This window comes from Xenopus laevis, chromosome 5S (assembly GCF_017654675.1).
Source record: "Xenopus laevis strain J_2021 chromosome 5S, Xenopus_laevis_v10.1, whole genome shotgun sequence".
In the NCBI taxonomy this organism is placed as follows: Eukaryota; Metazoa; Chordata; class Amphibia; order Anura; family Pipidae; genus Xenopus; species Xenopus laevis.
In genome coordinates, this window is record NC_054380.1 from 964866 (window position 1) to 986233 (window position 21368).

The following is a 21368-nucleotide window of genomic DNA, read 5'->3' on the forward strand; positions in this document are numbered from 1 at the left end:
TAGCTGCCGAAGTAGGGGGTCGAAGTTTTTTTTAAAGAGACAGTACTTCGTCTATCGAATGGTCGAATAGTCGAACAATTTTTAGTTCGAATCCTTCGATTCGTAGTCGAAGGTCGAAGTAGCCCATTCGATGGTCGAAGTAGCCCAAAAAATACTTCGAAATTCGAAGTTTTTTTACTTCGAATCCTTCACTCGAAATTAGTGAATCGGCCCCTTAATGTTGAAATGTTCAAAGGCCAGGAAAAGGTTATGTTGCCTTTGTCTCTGAGGGAATTTACTTTTTTTTTTACTACATTACTTAAGAATTAACTCCATATTTCTACCACTTATCAGACAGTTATGCAAATGCAGGTATTCTTCCTCCTTCTTTAGATATGGTTAAAGATACAAATTCTATGTGAAGCCATAGTGGGGCAAGCACATATGCTCTAGGGGCTCCTGGACTTAGATTACTTCATCATCTCAAGGAGAGCTTGGAAACAGCTTTACTCTCCTGGCAACCAATTTAGGAAAAAAATATTGGGGAAATTTGTGTTTATTATATGTAATGTATGATATGTAAGACATGGACATCACAGAGACTATATAGAAATCCTATGTATAAATTAGGGATGCACCGAATCCAGGATTTGGTTTGGTATTTCGTCAGGATTAAACCTTTTCAAGCAGGATTTGATTTCGGCTAAATCCAACATGCCTGGCCAAACAGAATCCGAAAAATAATGTGATTTTTTGTCACACAAACAAGGAAATGAAGAGTAGCAAATGCCCAGAAACAAATAAACATTTGAATTTAACATTTATACAATAAAACATAAAAAAAACTGAGAGCAATACAAGCACTTACCTTTCTTATTCCCCATTGGTAAATTAGTATTCAGTAATGAGGCAAATGAGCTCTGCTTGGAGAGCTGAGCTTTAGCTGCTAGTGCATTATTCCAGAGGGCTTTAATCAGCATTGATGCCAAATATAAGGTCTACAAAATAAGGAAACAATGCCCCATTAGGAGAAAAACAGACGTTCCATTAAAAAACATGTCATGGTGTAAATGTAGAAACAAATTCCCATAAAAATTTAACTGACTATTCTTCAAAAACTATACTCCCCGAACAATGTAGGTCTCTATAGAAATATATTACATAAATAGCTCATATGTAAAACTCTGCTTCATGTAAAGAAACCATTTTCATAATATTATACTTTTTAGCAGTATGTGTCATTGGGTAATCATAAATAGAAAACTGCCATTTTAAAATATAAGGGCCGTCCCTTGCGATCATAGGATTTACGGTGCACACAAACAAACCAAACATGTTAGGTCACATGAGCCAATTAACAGACAGAGTTGTGTCTTTTGCTTCCACACTTCTTCCTTTTACAGTTAGAGCTGCAGTATTTCTGGTCAGGTGATCTCTTCCTGTTACAGTTAGAGCTGCAGTATTTCTGGTCAAGTGATCTCTTCCTGTTACAGTTAGAGCTGCAGTATGTCTGGTCAGGTGATCTCTTACTGTTACAGTTAGAGCTGCAGTATGTCTGCTCAGGTGATCTCTTCCTGTTAGTTAGAGCTGCAGTATTTCTGGTCAGGTGATCTCTTCCTGTTACAGTTAGAGCTGCAGTATTTCTGGTCAGGTGATCTCTTCCTGTTACAGTTAGAGCTGCAGTATTTCTGGTCAAGTGATCTCTTCCTGTTACAGTTAGAGCTGCAGAATTTCTGGTCAGGTGATCTCTTCCTGTTACAGTTAGAGCTGCAGTATTTCTGGTCAGGTGATCTCTTCCTGTTACAGTTAGAGCTGCAGTATTTCTGGTCAGGTGATCTCTTCCTGTTACAGTTAGAGCTGCAGTATTTCTGGTCAAGTGATCTCTTCCTGTTACAGTTAGAGCTGCAGTATGTCTGGTCAGGTGATCTCTTACTGTTACAGTTAGAGCTGCAGTATGTCTGCTCAGGTGATCTCTTCCTGTTAGTTAGAGCTGCAGTATTTCTGGTCAGGTGATCTCTTCCTGTTACAGTTAGAGCTGCAGTATTTCTGGTCAGGTGATCTCTTCCTGTTACAGTTAGAGCTGCAGTATTTCTGGTCAAGTGATCTCTTCCTGTTACAGTTAGAGCTGCAGAATTTCTGGTCAGGTGATCTCTTCCTGTTACAGTTAGAGCTGCAGTATTTCTGGTCAGGTGATCTCTTCCTGTAACAGTTAGAGCTGCGGTATTTCTGGTCAGGTGATCTCTTCCTGTTACAGTTAGAGCAGCGGTATTTCTGGTCAGGTGATCTCTTCCTGTTACAGTTAGAGCTGCGGTATTTCTGGTCAGGTGATCTCTTCCTGTTACAGTTAGAGCTGCAGTATTTCTGGTCAGGTGATCTCTTCCTGTTACAGTTAGAGCTGCAGTATTTCTGGTCAGGTGATCTCTTCCTTTTACAGTTAGAGCTGCAGTATTTCTGGTCAGGTGATCTCTTCCTGTTACAGTTAGAGCTGCAGTATTTCTGGTCAGGTGATCTCTTCCTGTTACAGTTAGAGCTGCAGTATTTCTGGTCAGGTGATCTCTTCCTTTTACAGTTAGAGCTGCAGTATTTCTGGTCAGGTGATCTCTTCCTGTTACAGTTAGAGCTGCAGTATGTCTGGTCAGGTGATCTCTTCCTGTTACAGTTAGAGCTGCAGTATTTCTGGTCAAGTGATCTCTTCCTGTTACAGTTAGAGCTGCAGAATTTCTGGTCAGGTGATCTCTTCCTGTTACAGTTAGAGCTGCAGTATTTCTGGTCAGGTGATCTCTTCCTGTTACAGTTAGAGCTGCAGTATTTCTGGTCAGGTGATCTCTTCCTGTTACAGTTAGAGCTGCAGTATTACTGGTCAGGTGATCTCTTCCTGTTACAGTTAGAGCTGCAGTATTTCTGGTCAGGTGATCTCTTCCTGTTACAGTTAGAGCTGCAGTATTTCTGGTCAGGTGATCTCTTCCTGTTACAGTTAGAGCTGCAGTATTTCTGGTCAGGTGATCTCTTCCTGTTACAGTTAGAGCTGCAGTATTTCTGGTCAGGTGATCTCTTCCTTTTACAGTTAGAGCTGCAGTATTTCTGGTCAGGTGATCTCTTCCTGTTACAGTTAGAGCTGCAGTATGTCTGGTCAGGTGATCTCTTACTGTTACAGTAAGAGCTGCAGTATGTCTGCTCAGGTGATCTCTTCCTGTTAGTTAGAGCTGCAGTATTTCTGGTCAGGTGATCTCTTCCTGTTACAGTTAGAGCTGCAGTATTTCTGGTCAGGTGATCTCTTCCTGTTACAGTTAGAGCTGCAGTATTTCTGGTCAAGTGATCTCTTCCTGTTACAGTTAGAGCTGCAGAATTTCTGGTCAAGTGATCTCTTCCTGTTACAGTTAGAGCTGCAGAATTTCTGGTCAGGTGATCTCTTCCTGTTACAGTTAGAGCTGCAGTATTTCTGGTCAGGTGATCTCTTCCTGTTACAGTTAGAGCTGCAGTATTTCTGGTCAGGTGATCTCTTCCTGTTACAGTTAGAGCTGCAGTATTTCTGGCCAGGTGATCTCTTCCTGTTACAGTTAGAGCTGCAGTATTTCTGGTCAGGTGATCTCTTCCTGTTACAGTTATAGATGAGGTATTTCTGGTCAGGTGATCTCTTCCTGTTACAGTTAGAGCTGAGGTATTTCTGGTCAGGTGATCTCTTCCTGTTACAGTTAGAGCTGCAGTATTTCTGGTCAGGTGATCTCTTCCTGTTACAGTTAGAGCTGCAGTATTTCTGGTCAGGTGATCTCTTCCTGAGATAAGATTCTTTAATATGCCACTTAATTTGATATAAACTGTTGCTTAAGTATTTATTTTGGGGGTATAGTTTTCCTTAAATATGAATCACCTATGTGAGCCAATATTTTATTTCTCAATTCATCAACGCAACAGTGAGAAAGTCAGAAAAGACATTGTTGAATAAAATGAAATTGTCACTATTTTAAAGCAGGCTAATTTAACTTGGCATTTAACTTGATTAAAAATGTTAATGTAAAAATGTTTTTACACCTGTCATTTTAAGCTTAAGCTGGAAATCTATGTCCAAATCTAGTTTGGGCAGTTCAGCCAACAGCAACCATCCTGTCTAAATGTCTGGGAACATATGTCAGCTCAGGGGATTTTGATCAACTGAACTGGCCAGCCTGAAAATTTCATCTCCTGGTGCACCATGTGGGTGAGAGACGAGGAAGTGAAGGAGAATCTTAGCTCTTTCCCCTCATTTTCTGCAGTTTCAGTTGTTTTAAAGTAAAAAAACCAGAATGTGGCCATCCATGTTTGTCCAGTCATGGCTACAAAACCTGGGGCTTGTACACTGGTTTTGAAACCTTTAATTCCGTGACTTCAAAGTGAGTGTGGGAGCTGCTAAGCGAGTGTTGCATGTGAATTAAGTGTTGCATGTGAATAAAGTGTTAAGCAGTGTTAAAAACCTTAAGGCATTGGTGTTTGCTGTGCATGCTGGGAGTGTTGGGTGCAAGAAGGGAGTAAGTGCAGATAACAGACTGATAACTCTTATGATTTCTCTCACTCTTGAGCCATTAGTGAATATAGACAATAGTGGTGATGCCAATGTCCCTTGCCCCGGTTTTCTAGCAGCAGACCATATTTCTAGTTTACCTGCTCTGTGTGTGCGCTAGGATGAAGACATGATACCAGGTTGAGGAGATGTCTCAGAGGCACAGGATCCAAGTTTTTGATCAACGATGGAAACAGGTCATGTATGTAACGGCTGCAATGTTTTAACTACAACAATATGAAATAGAATAATCAATCTCAAGGCAGTTAGAGAAATAGTGTGGTTTTAAAGCTCTACATCTTTCACAAAATAAAAAAAACTATCTTCAGCAGAAATCTATGAGGCATTTGCAATGTCTCAATTTAAATGTTTGTTTCACTTTAAAAACATTTAGTACATTAAGTACCTGTGCTGCTGCCCAAATACAGTCAATGTGTTGAGTGCTTAGCCGACCTTCCGCAGCCAAAAAGTTTAGAATAACTTGGCACTGCTTTATAATCTGCAAAAATAACAATAAATTAGAACATTATGCTTTCACTCTTATTTTTTGTTCTTATGCTGCATGCCAGTGGAGTAGTATTGCCGGCAGCAATATATGAGGGACAACTGTTAGAAAAGGCCACTTACGGTACATGTGTGACGGTGGAGCAGTCAGTACTTTTCACCATGAGTACTAAGAAGGGCTCCTCATTTACACTATTCATTCCCTTCCAATTTTTGTTTTACTAACCTCTATATGTAAATTTGGTCCGAAAATATGTTCCACTACATTATTGCTGATAAGCCAGTCTGCAAGCTCTTTTGCTATAGATCTATAAAAAAAAACAAAAACACACAAATAAGGTGATTCCATTTTAAAATTAAAATTAGACAAAACATATGTAAGAAATCCTTGTGGACTCTAAATAGGGATGCACCGAATCCGTATTCGGTTCGAATACCGAACCAAATTCTAATTTGCATATGCAAATTAGGGGTGGGAAGGGGAAAACATTTTTATTTCCTTGTTTTGTGACAAAAAGTCAGGCGATTTCCTGCAACGCCCCTAATTTGAATATGCAAATTAGGATTTGGATTCGGTTCGGACGGACAGAAGGATTCAGCCGAATCCTGCTGAAAAAGGTCGAATCCTGGCCGAATGCCGAACCGAATCCTGGATTCGGTGCATCCCTAGTTCACACTTATTCTATTCTTAAAGGGGTGGTTCACCTTTGAAGTAACTTATAGTATGTTATAGTAGTACCAATTCTAAGCAGCTTTTCAATTGGTTTTCATTATTTAATTTTTTATAGTTTTATAGTTATTTGTCATTTTCTTCCGATTCTTTCAGCTTTCAAATGGGCGTCACTGACTCCTAAAAAAACAAATGCTCTGTAAGGCTACAAATGTATTGTTATTGTTACTTTTTATTGCTGTCTCTCCTATTTATTTTCCAGTCTCTTATTCAAATCAGTGCATGGTTGTTAGGGGAATTTGGGCCCTAGTTACCAGATTGCTTAAAATGCAAATTGAAGAATTGCTGAATAAAAAGCTCAATAAGTCAAAAACCTTCGATAATAAAAAAAAAATTGCAAATTATCTCAGAATATCACTCTCTACATCATACTAAAAGTTATCTCAAAGATGAACAACCCCTTTAATCTCCTACAGAAAAATTATTTGTAATTTATATGGGAGCTGAGCTTCTGGTATAATGCACACCCTGTAGGGTAGGTTTAAATGTTTGACTTGTGATTACAGGCAGGCTTGAGAAAGGGCAAGGAAAGGCCTGAAACGTTGCCTGGTCTCTGACCACAATAAAACACTTTTCCCCCTTTGCAAATATGATTGCCGCAGTCTTTAATGTAAGGTGAGGGGAAGCACCTGCAAATTGGCTTCATGGTGGTCAGTATTCACATGACACAGCAGCATGTAAGTTTTATTAATAGTGAGCCTTGTAATATCAGTTAGTCTCACAGATGTAACTTCACTTTATGATATTTCCCATGACCCCTAGGCATGTGCACTGGTCCTGGAACACAAATGAGGCCTAATAAAATCACAAGAGAGGGAGCTGCTGTGAAAGGCTTTGAGGGCCGGAATCATGAACTGCAATAGCACTACTAAAGCTCCTGGCTGGCATAGTAAATTCACTAAATGAAATACAGCATTCAGGAGTCACCAATTAACTTGATTATTATCAACATTTGGTGATATGTCCCAATTATAGAAACACGCTGATCTTTATCAGAGTCACTGTTTGTATTGGAACTATTTTACCTGTTTTCATTGAATCTTTTATTCGCAAATAAGTGGTGGTAATTATTGTTATATATATATATATATATATATATATATATATATATATATATATATATATATATATATATATATATATATATATATATATATATATATATATATATATATATATAAACTGTATAACAGAAAACAGTGAAAACTTTGCATTTCCTGAATGCACAATACATATATTTAACAACAAAAAAACAAAACAATGTAGCCATATTATTTAGGCTGAAAGCTCTGTATATCATAAATATGTCTTAGCAAAAAGAAAAATATATTTCCACTTACGTTTCAGTGTCAGAAACTAAAGATTCGTTATTGCAGACGTCATTAAATGTGTGCAGTTGGTTCTACATAAAAGACAAAAGCACCAGCGTAAGCAAGTATACTGACAGTTAAAGCAACAGTCACACAGATATAAAACCCTTTCAGGAACTGTGCTACATAAATCCTTACTAGAGTAATCTTAGTATAAATATTGATGACCTAATACTGTATTTTCTGACTTTTAATGTATTTCAGTGAAGTTTCTCTGTTTATCTTGTTGAATGAAAATGATGCATGTTGCAATTGTTCCTGAAAGGGTCCCTGCTCCATTGATTTGAATCAGATGAACCTGTGTGTGGTCACACATAGTGGAGCAGAAGCAGATTGTGAGCACACACAGGCTCATCTGATTCAAATCAATGGAGAAAGGGAGATCTGCTTCTCGCAGCCTGCAAAATTACTCAGCCTGCGTGTCCATAGCCTTATCCAAACTAAAGAAGTATTTCGGAAGCAAACGCCAGTTTTATCAGTGCAGAGCAACAATACATTATATTTTAATTACTTTCAGTTTTTACAGTTACTGTTCCTTTAAGCACCCAAACAGCAGGTAAAAGGCACCCTCTGCAAAATCTTTGTCACGGGCTTCACTGGCTGTAATTCCAGCCACATAATCAATCTGCTATGGTTTGTGCAACTGTTTGAATTTTACGGGCCTAGCACTGGCCACATCATTAAAAGGGATCATCTCCTCTTTCTCACCTATATTTTCAACCCAGTGACATATAAAAATCTAATATTGGATTCTACAGTTGGCCACTAGGAAACTCGTGAAAAAAAAACTACAGGCATCTCTGAAAATCATCTTAATGCAGATCTGCTCTTTCTAGATATGCTTCAATGAGCAGGGAGACTACACAGTATTTTACTAGAAGATGTGGCTGACGAGTTGCCCATCTAGATCATTAGTAGTGAGCCTGCTATAAATAATGGATTGGATTTGGTACCGGATCCACAGATTGGAAAGAAACCATGATGGAGTTTTTTTCAGTGTTCACTAGTAGCCACTAGTGCCAGAATCCTTCACATGTAAGGTAATGGAAGGGTTAAATTCCACTGTGAGCATACTGGGGCGTTATTGGACCCAATAAGCAAGCAGAAGAACTATCATGGGTTCCTTTCATTCTGTGGAATGGGGTATGCATGAATAAAAAATAGAAATACTTTTACACTTATTACTGGTGTGTATTACATAGTGTTTATGCGCCTGTTGTACAGAAGCCCAAACTAATGTGCCTGTGTTAAAAGGAGGTATATTTTCCCTTTAATAACAAAAGTGCCAGTCCCCCTTAGAGAAGAACCATATTATATGTTCAGCCTATTTACACTGAGTTAGAGCTCGTCTTACTTTCTGGTCAGTGCAATTCTAGCTCTGGAATGGGCTGGACAGAAAACTTTAGATTTACAAAAGTAAACCACAACATACAATATAAGAAAAACACCAAATTCTGAAGCGAGGGAACATTTCTTAAAAGGAAACTAGTGCTAAAATGAAAATTAAATATAAGCTCCTCATACTGAGGTAAGAAACTTTCTAAATACAATCAATTAACAATTCTGCATTGTTTCTGAAATAATCAAGTTTATCTTCACTATTCCTCTCTCAGCATCTGTTTCTCTTCATTCTCTCTTCCGGGTGTCAGATAATCACTGACAGTTAAATATCTATAATATATCTTATAGGGGGGCTCCTTTCCTAGCAGATAAATTAGCGTTCACTCTAATAACTGATTCCAGTACAAACAAAATGTAACAAAATAACTTCCTTTTGCACAAATCCTGCATGTAGAGAGACATGATGTCTGGTGAGTTTAATAGAGTGACCTCTAATACATCTTCTAGGCAAAAGGAGCCCCCCTATAAGATATATTGGATCTAACTGTCAGTGAATATCTGACACCCAACTGCTGCATGAAGAGAGAATGAAGAGAAACAGATGCTGAGAGAGGGATAGTGAACATAAACTTGATTATTTCAGAAACAATGGAGAATATTAAATTGATTATATTTAGAAAATTTCTTATTTCAGTATGATGAGGCTTTTATTAAATTTTAATTTTCGCAATAGTTCCCCTTTAAGGTGTAGGAAATATCTCTTGAAACAGAGAATATGCCAAATGTGCTTTACTTTGCCTGTTAATATTAATTGGTCGCTACAATGATCACATGCAGGAAACGGCAATAGTAATTATAATGTAGAAGATGGAGGAATTACCGTAATCTGACTTAGTCCAGCAAGTCTCATTGTTAATGTAGGTGACATAAAATATTTGAAGGCCAAATCAAGGCTCTCCTTATCAAAGCACAAAGCTGTGTCCAAAGGCTCTTTTACTGTACTCCACATTAGATCAGCCATGTTGCGTGCTGCACTTTGCCGCAGATCCTGGTCGGACAATTTACACAAATACCTGTTGTGAAAAGACAAAAACAATAACGTTTGTCAAAGGACAAAAAAATACTCTTAAAGGGAAGTAAAGCACATATTTTACCACTAAACAGTCCAAAATGCTATAAAAGAAAAACAAATGCGAGCTTATTTCTGATTTACCCAATTGGTAATGATTCTGAAAAAAGAATTAATTTAAAAGATAAAGGGGCAAATTTACTAAGATTCGTAGTTGCGCCAGCGTCCGCTTCACCGCACTTCGACAGGCGAATTTTCGCCAGCGCTACGCAAATTCACTAAAATTCGAAGTTGCGCTCAGGGGAAACGAAAGGTTGCGAAGTTGCTAGCGATGGTTAATTTGCATACGGCGCCAAATTCAAATTTCAGTGGAGGAATACGTAGAATCACTACAAATGCCTGGGAAACCTTCAAAACATCAAATAAAATGTTTATTTTGCCCTACACATGTGCCCACTGTCTAGTTAAGTTGCCATGAGTTAGGAAATGTAGGGGGGAAGGAGCGTAGCCCCAAAAAAAAATTCGATCTTTTTCAGCCTATCACCCATAAAAAAAGAAAAAACGCCAGCGTTTTTTGGGACTTTGAGTAAATTTCAACTTTTTTTGAAGCAATCCCTATCTACTCTATTGCACTTCACCTGGTCTGAGGTGGCGAAGGAAGTCTAGTGTAAAAGGCAGCGTCCAGAAAAATGCGCGCGTCAGTGAATTTGCGTAGTTACGTCCATTGCGCAAATTCGCCAGGCGTAAGGGTGCGAAGTAACGCTAGTGAATTTATGCCAGTGTCCGTTAGTGAATCGGCGAATTAACAAAAATGCCCAACGCTAGCGAATTCACGCTAGTGATAGGCGCTTCGTCCTTTAGTGAATTTGCCTCAATGTGTGTTTTATGAATATTTGATATACAGGCAAAAAAAATAAAAAAATAAATAAATACGGTAAATAAAAAAAAAAAAACGTTGTTATTGAATGCCACTGGATAAAAGATTGCTTTGTAGCACTTGTCTAGGTAAGATATACAGGAATGCTTAGAATTGCTCAGGCCAAGAATGAATTTCAGGGAGCAGTTTTGGGGGTCCTTGTTCATATTAGATCAATTTCAAACTGAAAATTTCTCGCAAGTTAAGAAGTAATAAGCAGATTCAGACGTAATTTCAATTCAGATCCGATCAGTCAGGGCATTAACCTGAAGGAACAGAACAATGCTTATGCCAATAAATAAATTGTATCACAGCTCAGGAACATGATCAACAAGTGATACAGTTAAGCTCCCCATAGACGCGACAATTCTTCTTGCCGAACGAGCGATTTTAGCGAAGTCCAACCAAGCCTTCGAAATTATCGTGCGGTTAATGGGATTCGAACGATCATACACCTTTACGATTTTTCGGCCGACATCTGTCAGGAAATTGATCGGCCAGGTCAAAAAATCTTTGGGGGTCCCAGTGCAATGTATGTATGTCTGCAGGGCCAAGCAGCTCCCCTTTGTTTTCCTGCCAAATTGGTCCTTTTAGTTGATGGACAATTCGTACGATCGTTCTGAGATAATCGTGGTCTCACGATCAGGATCTGATCTTTTAAAAATCTCAACATCTATGGGCAGCTTTAGTTCCAGCAGCTCAGAAATGTAGGGCTTTCAACAGACAACAGATATTTTACTTTGCTTTCTAGAACTGAAGAAAGGAAAACCCCATGTAGTGGATGTATACAGGCGATCACGCTGTGCTGATGAGTGTACAAAACCATGCCATATAAATGAATATTTAGAGATGGATACGGGTCAACTTGATTACACACAATCTGCAATAGCCAATATACAAAACTGCAACAGTAATGTGTTTATTTGTAGTGTAACATGGCCATTGAATTGTACAAATGTGTAACAAGAGAGAAGACTGAAGTGGCAATGTTGAGTTATGCTGAAATCTATTAATCGCTATGGTAAAGCCGATGTTTCTGATTAAAAGAAGGTAATAAGAAAACTTGCCTTATTACATATGTCCTAAACGGGATGATGTGTTGCATAACAGCAGGGATGTGCAGCCATATTCTGATCTAAAAGGAAATTTGTATTTATTAGTGAAAATACACACATTACACATGGGATTGAACATCTAGCCGAATCCTCATCATCGTTACTGGGAACCGTTTCCTCATTATACATATTGCTACTTTTACAAAGTTCTTCTTAAAGGAGCCGTTTGCAATAATACAAATACTGTAGGTTACAGCAAACTAGTAAAATCTTTCTAAGATTTCTCCAATTCTTCCTGCGTCATAAAACTTCAACAGAAATCTTTTATTCTGTAAGAACTTGAACTATTTGATCTCATATTGACATATTAAAATTAAAAAACATCCCCAGACAATTACACTTCCTGTAGTAAGCTTAAAGGGATACTGTCATGGGAAAAAACATTTTTTCAAAACACATCAGTTAATAGTGCTGCTCCAGCAGAATTCTGCGCTGAAATCCATTTCTCAAAAGAGCAAACAGATTTTTTTTATATTCAATTTTGAAATCTGACATGGGGCTAGACATATTGTCAATTTCCCAGCTGCCCCTGGTCATGTGACTTGTGCCTGCACTTTAGGAGAGAAATGCTTTCTGGCAGGCTGCTGTTTTTCCTTCTCAATGTAACTGAATGTGTCTCAGTGGGACCTGGATTTTACTATTGAGTGTTGTTCTTAGATCTACCAGGCAGCTGTTATCTTGTGTTAGGGAGCTGTTATCTGGTTACCTTCCCATTGTTCTGTTGTTTGGCTGCTGGGGGGAAAGGGAGGGGGTGATATCACTCCAACTTGCCGTACAGCAGTAAAGTGTGATTGAAGTTTATCAGAGCACAAGTCACATGACTGGGGGCAGCTGGGAAATTGACAATATGTCTAGCCCCATGTCAGATTTCAAAATTTAATATAAAAAAATGTGTTTGCTCTTTTGAGAAATGGATTTCAGTGCAGACTTCTGCTGGAGCAGCACTATTAACTGATTCATTTTGAAAAAATTTTTGACAGTATCCCTTTAATAGTTTCCATTATTCACTCAGTAACATCAGAGTTGTGCATATCACTACCATATGCATTCATCACTTCACTTTTACTTTACTCCTGGTGCCAATGGCGGTGATTTTACACCACTAATGCTAATGCCTGGCACTGTCTCTGGTGGGTACTGATCAGCCAAATATAATTCCTGTAGGACTGCTGCTTCCACAGACAGTCTGCAACTTAGCAGTACATTTTCCTACTTTTTAAAGGGGTCTCAGGATACTTTTATACTTTATCACTGAAATTTGTCTGCCAGCATAATGCAATTAATGCCTATGGCGAGATTGCATCTGCACTAAAGTAGTATGAAGACTTTTCCAGCAAGAAACATTTTGCCCCAGTTCAACAACTTCACAACATAGAGGTACCAACTTACGTTTGACACAACAGTGATGAATGCATGCGCTATCTGAAAGGGAAGCGTCTCGGGAGTGCCATATTCAAAACAATCCTTCATAAGAGAAAGTCCATTCTTTCCACAAAACAGACAAACATAACGAAGAAGGTGCAAAGGTACTTCTACATCCTAAAAAACAAAAAGAAAAAAAATAACTAAGTTAAAATGAAACATACTCCGTTCATTAATCAACCTGTATTCTTATTCATTCATACTATTCATAATAATATACTGGTGTGGGACCTGCTATCCAGAATGCTTGAGACCTGGTGTTTTCTTGATAACGGATCTCTATGTAATTTGGATCTTTTATACCTTAAGTCTACTAGAAAATTACGTAAACATGAAATAAAGCCAATAGGCTGGTTTTGCCTCCAATAAGGATTAATTATATCTTAGTTGGGATCAAGTACAAGCTACTGTTTTATTATTACTGAGAAAAAGGAAATCAGTTTTAAAAATTTGGATTATTTGGATAAAATGGAGTCTAGGGGAAACAGCCTTTCTGTAATTTCTGGATAACGGGTTTCTGGATAACGGATCCCATACCTGTATATTGCTCCTATACTTTATCATTGGAATTTGTCTGCCAGCATAAACCTGTTTTTAGTGTTAAGTGTTAAAACAGACACCCCTGTTGCAGGACATATTCTGGCAAATAATAGACAATATAACCTAAATAAAGTGATGAGCTTTCCAAAGGAAACACCTTTCATCATTTTTAGTACATACTTGAGAATTAAAGGGATTGTGTCATGATTTTTATGGTGTAGTTTTTATTTCTAAATGACACTGTTTACACTGCAAATAATTCACTGTACAATATAAAATGTCATTCCTGAAGCAGCAAGTGTATTTAGTTGTAATATTGGTGTGTAGGTGCATCTCAGCTCATTTTGCCTGGTCATGTGATTTCAGAAAGAGCCAGCACTTTAGGATGGAACTGCTTTCTGGCAGCCTGTTGTTTCTCCTACTCAATGTAACTGAATGTGTCTCAGTGGGACCTGGATTTTACTATTGAGTGTTGTTCTTAGATCTACCAGGCAGCTGTTATCTTGTGTTAGGGAGCTGCTATCTGGTTACCTTCCCATTGTTCTGTTGTTAGGCTGCTGGGGGGGGTGAGATCAGTCCAACTTGCAGTACAGCAGTAAAGAGAGACTGAAGTTTATCAGAGCACAAGTCACATGACTGGGGGCACCTGGGAAACTGACAATATGTCTAGCCCCATGTCAAATTTCAAAATTGAATATAAAAAAATCTGTTTGTTCTTTTCAGAAATGGATTTTAGTGCAGAATTCTGCTGGAGCAGCACTATTAACTGATGTGTTTTGAATTTCAATTTGAATTAACTTTTTACTTGGTCTTTATGTTTTCCTCTGCTGCACATGGGTGGGAGCAATTCCTCTATAGCAATGGCTACAACATCAAATTGAGAATAAGAATTTGGTTTGACAAAAATTAAGATTATAGCAATAATTATGTTTATTCAATTCTTTTAAAAAGAAAAATAATAATTACAATTTGGGTAAAACTTACATTCATATCACAGAAGGCCCCTAAGATATTGCTTTCTTGAGCAGAGATATCCTAAAAAGACAAAAAAAAACCAAATATATGTAAAGAAGAGCACAGCTGAATAAATGCAATGCAAGTTAATAGAAAAACAATCTTGCAGAGAAAACCCAGTATTTAATAATAGGAGAGAGCGGACGGAAATGTCATGATTTATGCAGAGACAACTACAAGAATGTCTGAGCAGAGATCTAGGGAGAAACATTTGCTGCTCGCCCACAACCTGTCCAACGTTTCAATAATCTTGTCCTGTTTTAATAAAGAAGCACCAAATCCATCAGTTTTGGATTTAGCTAAATGCCAAATGTGCAATAAATGATTTGGCCAAATCGAAACCCTAATTATATTATTTTGTATTAAAATGTTTGGTAAATATTAAAAATTGAAAGCTGCAAACACAAAATATCACATTCAGTTGTCCAGAAACTTAGAGTTTGGTTCAGTTGAAACCTGAGGGTTCCAGAACTGAACCTAATTTTCAGGGTCTCCCTAATTTCAAAACAAGCAGATTAAAGGACATGCAAAACCCCCTCCAGAAAAATGTAATCAGTGAACAGCCTCTTTGAAATCTTTAGATTCATGCCACTCTGGTTGTTAAAAGGTTAAAAGTAAGGCTGCAGCATCCCCTTAATCACTTAGAAATCCTTCTACTCCTCTAACCCACTCTCCCCCCTCCCTTACTTTGGCTGTTGACTTATGAGCATACTCCGTTTTTTTCAGCTCAGATTACTAAACACACCCTCCAGTCTAACAGCCAATGAAGAGACAGCATTACTGATTCCCATAGAATCTATTTGTCTGATCCTATTTTTTCTCCTAACCCCATCTCCTGAGCTCAGCTTAACTATTACAGTGTTTAATCCCAGCAGAACTTGTTATCTAAGTATGTTGTGCCTGTGTAACCTGCATTGTGCATGAACTTTACTGCATACATGTGGCCGCCAGGTGAAAGCTGCAATTTGCTTTAGGAAAATGTGCTGGCAAACGGAGGGGTATATGTAGTACAAATGATGTGGTTTGGGTGGGGAAGATATGCCCAACTCATATACATGGTAGGAAAATTTAGGCTTTATGTGTCCTTTAAATTATCCAAATAGTTCCCTATAGCTGTGACCAATATAAAAATGTAATGTGGCTAATGGGTTTGATTGTCATGAAAAAATAAATCAATCCAAACTACAGAGAGGCAAGAACAAACTTGGACAAATTAGTTTTAAGGAACAGTTCAATATAAAAATAAAAACTGGGTAAAAAGATAAGACTGTGCAAAATAAACAATGTATCTAATATAGTTAGTTAGGCAAAAATGTAATGTATAAAGGCTGGAGTGAGTGGATGTGTAACATAATAGCCAGAACACTACTTCCTGCTTTTCAGCTCTCTAACTCTGAGTTAGTCAGTGACTATAAGGGGGGGTCACATGGGACATTTTTGGCTGGCTCTGTGGGATCCAATCACTTGTTTCTTTTTCTGGCAGAGAAAACACAGATCTACTGCTTTCCACCTTGTATTTAGTATGCACTGACACACATGGTATCAGCCTATCAGAGCACATATGGTATCAGCCTATCAGAGCACATATGGTATCAGCCTATCAGAGCACACATGTATCAACCTATGTTTATGTTTATTTTACCTATGAAAATTATACATCATTTTTTCAGGATAACGTGCGCTTTCTAAATCAGCCGACATGTTCGTGTAATTCCACTTCTGTAACAAGATATAAGGGACTAAATACAAGAAATGCTATTTTGCATAATATAGGGATTTGTATCAGAAATATGTTTTATTATCTCAGGTCAAGTGTCTAATTGCTGCTAAAACTAAAAAAAAAAAATGCCTGGGAGGCTTTACTTTTCCTTTAGATAATATATTCACTCAAATTGCTAATATTGCCTCATTCATTAAGCGAAAACTAGTAAAATAACACAAGTTATAAACTTTTACATATAAAACTGTATAAAATACACTTATTTTGTTTAATGAGTGTTTTACTTGTTTAGTTAATGAGGCATTTACACCTATAGGGTTAGACACAAACTTGTGGCCTGACTATAAAATGCTGATCCCTATTAATATGATAATAATTCCCCAATGGGGCACCTACAGGAGGGGTGAAATGAAGATTGGCTGAACCAAATCAGATTATATTAGAATTCATCTGACACACGGGGACGAGTTACACTGAGCTTTACTCCATTTTTAAAATGTCGGGAGAAAATGTTGTTTAAAATTTTGTTTTTATGTCGTTGACAAATTCATAAAAGTGTCAGTAAAGTGTCAGTAAACTGTCTTTCTTTCACCAAAATATGAAATTAGGTAGATTTCTGTTTGTGAATATAGAGAAAGTATTTTACTCCAGTTTACGATCACTTTTACTCCACTTTTGTGAATTCCCCCCTATGTATTTGTGCAACAATAATAGGCATGTGCATAAACACTAAATAGCGCAGTGCTAAGTAACAATCTTATCTCCACAAAAACCAAAATGTTAACAAAAGTGTAAACATTTCCTTAGGATAAGGCAAAACATAAAGCGGATATGAATTGTATGAAGTGAGGGTGCAATTGCTGCACTTAATGCCTCTGGCCCTAATTACATCACATACTTTGTTGGCTTTCTGGAAGGAGCTTATAATGGTAAATTAGGGTGAGAACGTTTGTGAGCAAATTGTGAGATTGAAGACTGTAATAGTCAAACAATAATGGAGTCTCCTGCTGCTGAAACTGCAATTTGGGTCACAAACACAGGGGCAATATCAGCCAGTTTCTTGCACTTTGCCCACTGACTCCTGCATTGTGTAATTTGCCCCTTCAATTGAATGCTGTGCCTGTTTGAAGAAAGAGTTCAATCCAAGTAGGTGGGCACAGGGTGGTCCGCTATTAACTTGTGCTTCATTTACATGCAGGAGGCACCGCCCACATTTAGGACGCTGTGCAACCTCCACACTTTACTACTTTGCAGCAATAACTATGTCCCTTGATACTCGTCAGCTTATTAACAGATAAGTCTTGGTTGGAAGAGAAGTCGACTTCTGCTTCACTGTTTCAATAGTCAAAACCAGAAAGGCACAGACAAATATTAGGGATGCACGGAATCCAGGATTCAGTTCAGGATTCGACCAGGATTCTGCCTTTTGCAGCAGGATTCGGATTGGCTGAATCCTTCTGCCCAGTCGAACTGAATCCAAATCCTAAATTGCATATGCTAGGAGGAAAAACATACGACTTGTCACAAAACAAGGGATAAAGGTGTTTTCCCCTTCCCACCCCTAATTTGCATATGCAAATTAGGGGTTGGATTTGGTTCTGTATTTGGCCAAATCTTTTGCAAAGGATACGGGGGTTTGCCGGATCCAAAATAATGGATTGAGTGCATGCCTAACAAATATTGCTTTCAAATGCAAATTACAACCCACAGAAAGTGCTTAATTAATGAATATTGTAAAGTTGTGCAGAATTCAATTTCCTTGCACTAGTAAAATTGTATTTTTATCATTTTCTTATTTGAGGGTTTATGTCTGCCACTACTTTTTTTGGGGTACAGTAAGTATAAACAACAGACTGTGTGGCCCATTAGTCTGGGCAAATTTGATCAAGGTTGCTCATCTGATGGAACTGAACAACCATTTCAGTTTCTTCCCATAGAACGGCCTCTAACAGAAATAATCATAAAAACCACATATATTACACGGCGATTCTGCAGAATTTGTTATTCAGTAAATTTAGAGGAACGGGCAAGGATCTGAACACATATAATAGACAACCAGAATTCTCAGGACCTGGGGTTTTCCAGATAATGGATCTTTATGCAATTTGGATCTCCATACCATAAGTTTAGTAAAAAAGCATTTAAACATTAAAGGGGTTGTTCACCTTCCAAACACTTTTTCAGTTCGGTTGTTTTCAGATTGTTCCCCAGAAATAAGGATTTTTTTCAAAAATATTTCTTTTTTACCATTTTCCCAAAATCTAATTTTTAAGTTAAATGCTCCCGTCTCTGGTGTTTGAGTCTGGCAGCTCAGTAATTCAGGTGCAGATTCTGAACTGTTATAATTTGCTTCATTTAGTTGATACGTTTAGTTGATCCATTTCTCAGCAGTATCTGTGGAATATTAGTAACTATTGTATCAAGTCTAACAGCTGCCTGTAATGAAACCCAGAGATTCTGCTCATCAGGGACAAAGATAACACATATATCAACTAAATGTATCAATTTAGAACAGTTTACAGGGTCGGCGACCCCACCCCCCTCCCAGAGCTGCGTTAGAAGGTGAAAAATCAGACTTTACACTTAATTTACGCAATACTTATATTTACACAATATTAGAAAAAACGGTGACACATAGAAAATAGAAAGTAATTGGAAAAAAGTTATTTCTGGTGATCTATCTGAAAACAACCAGTTGCCTGACAGTAAACAACCCTTTAATTAAACCCAATAGGCTGATTTTGCCTCCAATAAGGATCAATTATCTCTTAGCCGGGATAAAGTACAAGATACTTTAAATCATTTATTTGATAATAATGGAGTCTATAGGAGATGGCCTTTCTGTAATTCAGAGATTTCTGGATAACGGGTTTCCAGACAACAGATCCTATAGCTGTATTATGACACTGGGTAGTTATCATGAACACATACACACAGCACAAAAGCTCCACAAAACAAAGTACCTCTATGGTGGGGTGGGTGTTATGCTTGTAAGCCGTATAGAGAGGAAACTGAATTTGAAAGATTTTCGCAACACACAACAACAGTTTTTCTTTTTCGTCAGTACTCCATAAATGAAACGTTTCAGTGCTTTTTATTGATTCTTCTTCAGTCGGGTTACAAGTTCTTGCGTTATCTAGTGTCTTTTCCTGGGGGTTGCCCCTCTCCTCCCCCTCCTCCTCCTCATCTTGGGGCTCCTTTTCTACATTCAGCAGCTCCTCCTCCGATGGCTTATGCTCATCTTGCCAGTTAGACTCAGGGCTAGTAGTGACAATTTTTACAAGCTGGTCCTGAAGGGCTTGGACTTGGCCAATTACCAAATTAATAAGGGCACAGACAACTTGGTTGAAGATTTCCAAATGCTTGTACTCCTTAAAACAACACAGACACTGCCTGGAAAGAGAAAACAAGTTATTTCATTTTGAGGTGGATTAAAAACAGCTAAATCAGACATGATATAGTGAATAAAGTACCCCTTTTTGTAAAATATAGGGATATTATAAGTTACCGAGGAGTTTCATGACCATATAAAAGTACGAGGCCAAAGGCCGAGTATTTTTATACAGGTCATGGAACTCTGAGGTAACTTCTAATATCCTCATATTTTGCAACTGGGGGTACTTTATTTATTATAATACACACGTTTCAGTGAGTCATGTGACAGAAATGACATCAGAACTCACCGTTTATAACTGATGACATCAGAACTCACCGTTTATAAGGATATAATTTACAGGATATTCATGGCTTTTGTGTATTATATATGAATATTCAGTACATGGAAGGTCAGAGTACAGAATAGCTAAGTCTCCATCCAAAATGCAAAAGAAAACAGCAGCTCATGAACACTCTGGCAATTTATATAGAAACCCACCTAGATATTGGCCTGACGAGAAAAGGTTTTAAACAAAAAGAAAGTATTTGTGCTTCAGATTAATAGAACTGTGATGAGCACCAACCCAATAGTAAAGGGCACGACTTTATGAGCATTGGGAATAAGGAAAACAAACAGTCCTGAGAACTCATTTTTGAGTTCATATGACAAAAAATGCATTTTATGCAAATTATATTGTTACAGACATATCCTAGTTTTCTCTACAGCTCAGTTTGAACATCCATTGTGTTTTGCACAAACAATATCGTCTCCTCTGTGCTAAATCCTTTGTTAGCACCTGGTAGAAGTTTGGATTTTGTCCTGAAAGTCCCTTATTTGAACAATCTAGCACTAGTCTAAATGCCACAGATACACATGCTCTCTACCAAAGCCACTCGTTACCCAGCGGTGCTACTGTGATGAGTGAAAGATGGAGCCGCAGGAGCTCTTCCCATTTCTTGTGTCAGGCACAAGTGAGTCTCAGATTCATTTTCATGTTTGCACGAAATGCGTTAGGACTTCTGTGCACATGTTATAATGGACATGTCTGGAGTATTTGAGAGTCCAGCATTGTTTTCACTTTATTCTGCTCCCCTTGACTGTAATTTTGTGTATGGGACTCCAAACCAACCTTTATACTGGTGAGCTTTTATTGATACATATTAGGGATCCACTATCTTGGATTCAGCCGAACCGCGAAAGATTTGGCGAATACCGAACTGAATCCTAATTTGCATATGCAAATGAGGGGTGGGAAGGGAAAACATTTTTCACTTCCTTGTTTTTTAACAAAAAGTCACGCGATTTACCTCCCTGCCCCTAATTAGGATTCGGTTCGGCCGGGCAGAAGGATTCTGCCGAATCCGAGTCCTGCTGAAAAAGGCCAAATCCCAAACCGAATTCTGGATTCGGGGCATCCCTAATACATCTACTTGGGGTCTTTATTCTGGATGCGTGGGCTGGGATCTCTCCATGGGCTGCTGTACAAATAAAAACTGTTCAGTCTACTGAAAGATTGTGCTGAATCCAGATGAGAATAACAGATGCAGCAAATTCTAATATAGTAATAATAATGTGCTCCTATGGATTTTTTTTATAGAAAACTAGAGTATCTCTTTAAAGGGGTTGTTCATATTCAAACACCTAGTTGTTTTCAGATAGATCACCAGAAATAACCACTTTTTCCAATTACTTTCTATTTTCTATGCGTCACCGTTTTTCTAATATTGAAGTGAAAAAA

The 21368-nt window shown here is 38.0% G+C and overlaps 1 protein-coding gene across 2 annotated transcripts in view; it reads right to left on the reverse strand.

Moving 5' to 3' along the window:
- Positions 1-21368, reverse strand: part of usp34.S (ubiquitin specific peptidase 34 S homeolog) — a 130842-nt gene that overhangs the window by 99890 nt on the left and 9584 nt on the right. For both annotated transcript variants that reach the window (XM_018264826.2, XM_018264825.2), the window contains exons 3-12: positions 19218-19647; positions 14505-14555; positions 12948-13097; positions 11511-11578; positions 9339-9531; positions 7088-7149; positions 5244-5325; positions 4920-5012; positions 4615-4740; positions 848-977 (exon numbers count right to left, since the gene is read on the reverse strand). In XM_018264826.2, the coding sequence (XP_018120315.1) occupies positions 848-977; positions 4615-4740; positions 4920-5012; positions 5244-5325; positions 7088-7149; positions 9339-9531; positions 11511-11578; positions 12948-13097; positions 14505-14555; positions 19218-19647 (1385 nt within the window). The remainder of the gene's footprint in view (positions 1-847; positions 978-4614; positions 4741-4919; positions 5013-5243; positions 5326-7087; positions 7150-9338; positions 9532-11510; positions 11579-12947; positions 13098-14504; positions 14556-19217; positions 19648-21368) is intronic.